The following is a 1,647-nucleotide window of genomic DNA, read 5'->3' on the forward strand; positions in this document are numbered from 1 at the left end:
GTCCAAGATTAACCTTCAGGGTGGATATAGCTCGCTAGCAGCCTCGCACCGAGGACCTATCCACGTCATCATAGGGCTGGGCGGTATGACCTCAAACTCATTTAACGTTATCAGCTTAATCCCTTCATGGTAATGGTATATATCGCTATAGAAAATTATCATAAAAAGTAAAGATAATGTAATTTTTAGAGCCTTTTTTGCAGAAAACTAATCTTAATCAACTGTCTACCACATATACCATGCAGCCCTACGTCATCATTTACCCAGAATGCTTTGCGTGTAAATAAAATGGTTCCGTCCGTGTAATATATTTTTAAAATTTTTGTTAAAAAATGATAAAAATTAAACAGCCTACAGTAGTTTTACAGACTTTACTTTTCAGTTAAAATAAATGTTTATGAAATAATGTCTAATGTTACAACTAATCATGGATCCCTTTAAGGTAACGTCACTCCTGCTYTTGTGAGCCTGTGAAGAAACCCCACGGAGCATCAACGTAAACATTACGAAGGTTTTTATGTTTAAAAAAGGAGAATTTATGAAGGTGCTGGAGTCCTGTCAGCCCTGGTACAAACCTCATAGGACACATTGTCCTGGTTCATCCGGTGCAGGAGGTCACTGCAGCTCTCTGACGCTCCACCAGACGTCGGCAGCAGGCGGGATGCTGCAGCCTGGACTTTAGCCCTCTTCCTGGGCAGTTTCAGTACTGAGTCATAGTTATTCTGATCCACACCAGGGCCAGAGGTCAGGGTCCGCTTGGTTCCAGGTTCAGAGCTCTGGTCTGACGTTTGTTTGGAAGGATCTGCAGGTGTGTGACTGCAGGAGGATTTACCTGCGGAGTCTGAGGTCTCCAGATAAGAGGAGATCTCTGCGATGGAGGCATAGTCTTTAGAAAGGAGTTCTGCCAAGAAAGTGGGGTTTTTGAAGGTGAACTCTGCCTTCAAAGAGGGATCTTGTGGGAGGTCAGTGGCAAATTTCTTACGACAAGACGCCTGATGTTTCCATAGATCACTCCGGAGAAAGAAGCCGAGGCAGAGAGGGCAGGGCAGGTAGTTCCTGGCATTGACCTCCTCTGTAGGCGTACGCCATGGTATGATCTCACCGTTGCCTCGACGGATCACCTGGTGAATACACAGGAAGAAAAGTCTACAGGTAAATCAAACAGGTAAACCAATAAATGCAATCCAATAAACTGAAACAGAATGTTAACTGTGGAGCTAAACTGGGGTCACAAGTTGTGTTCAAAATAAAATAATTTGAAACAGAAAAAAGGAGATTTAAAACTGAAAAAAATAATTTTGGAACTGAAAAACAATATATTAGAATCTGGAAAAGTTTCAAACATCTTGTCTTTTCAGTTTCAAATATTTCTTATTTTCAGTTTCAAACTRATGACCCTGATTTAGTGTGGGGGACTGAAGAATGAATAATTGGAAACTGAAAAAAATAGTTGAAACTGAAAAGACAAGATGTTTGAAACGTTTCCAGATTCTAATATATTGTTTTTCAGTCTCAAAATTATTTTTTCAGTTTCAAAATTATTTTTCAGTTTCAAATAGGGGTGTAAGAAAATATCGATACACTGAAATATCGCGATATTTCATTTCCCGATACTGTATCGATATTCTAAAGCCCTGTATCGATTTT

At 39.9% G+C, this 1,647-nt stretch overlaps 1 protein-coding gene across 1 annotated transcript in view; it reads right to left on the reverse strand.

Moving 5' to 3' along the window:
• LOC106532945 (uncharacterized) overlaps nt 1-1,647 on the reverse strand; it is a 20,643-nt gene that overhangs the window by 12,834 nt on the left and 6,162 nt on the right. The window contains exon 3 of the mRNA XM_014029125.1: nt 576-1,121. Coding sequence (XP_013884579.1) covers nt 576-1,121 — 546 coding nt within the window. The remainder of the gene's footprint in view (nt 1-575; nt 1,122-1,647) is intronic.

The sequence above is a fragment of the Austrofundulus limnaeus genome, unplaced genomic scaffold (genome assembly GCF_001266775.1).
Source record: "Austrofundulus limnaeus strain Quisiro unplaced genomic scaffold, Austrofundulus_limnaeus-1.0 Scaffold858, whole genome shotgun sequence".
Lineage (NCBI taxonomy): Eukaryota > Metazoa > Chordata > Actinopteri > Cyprinodontiformes > Rivulidae > Austrofundulus > Austrofundulus limnaeus.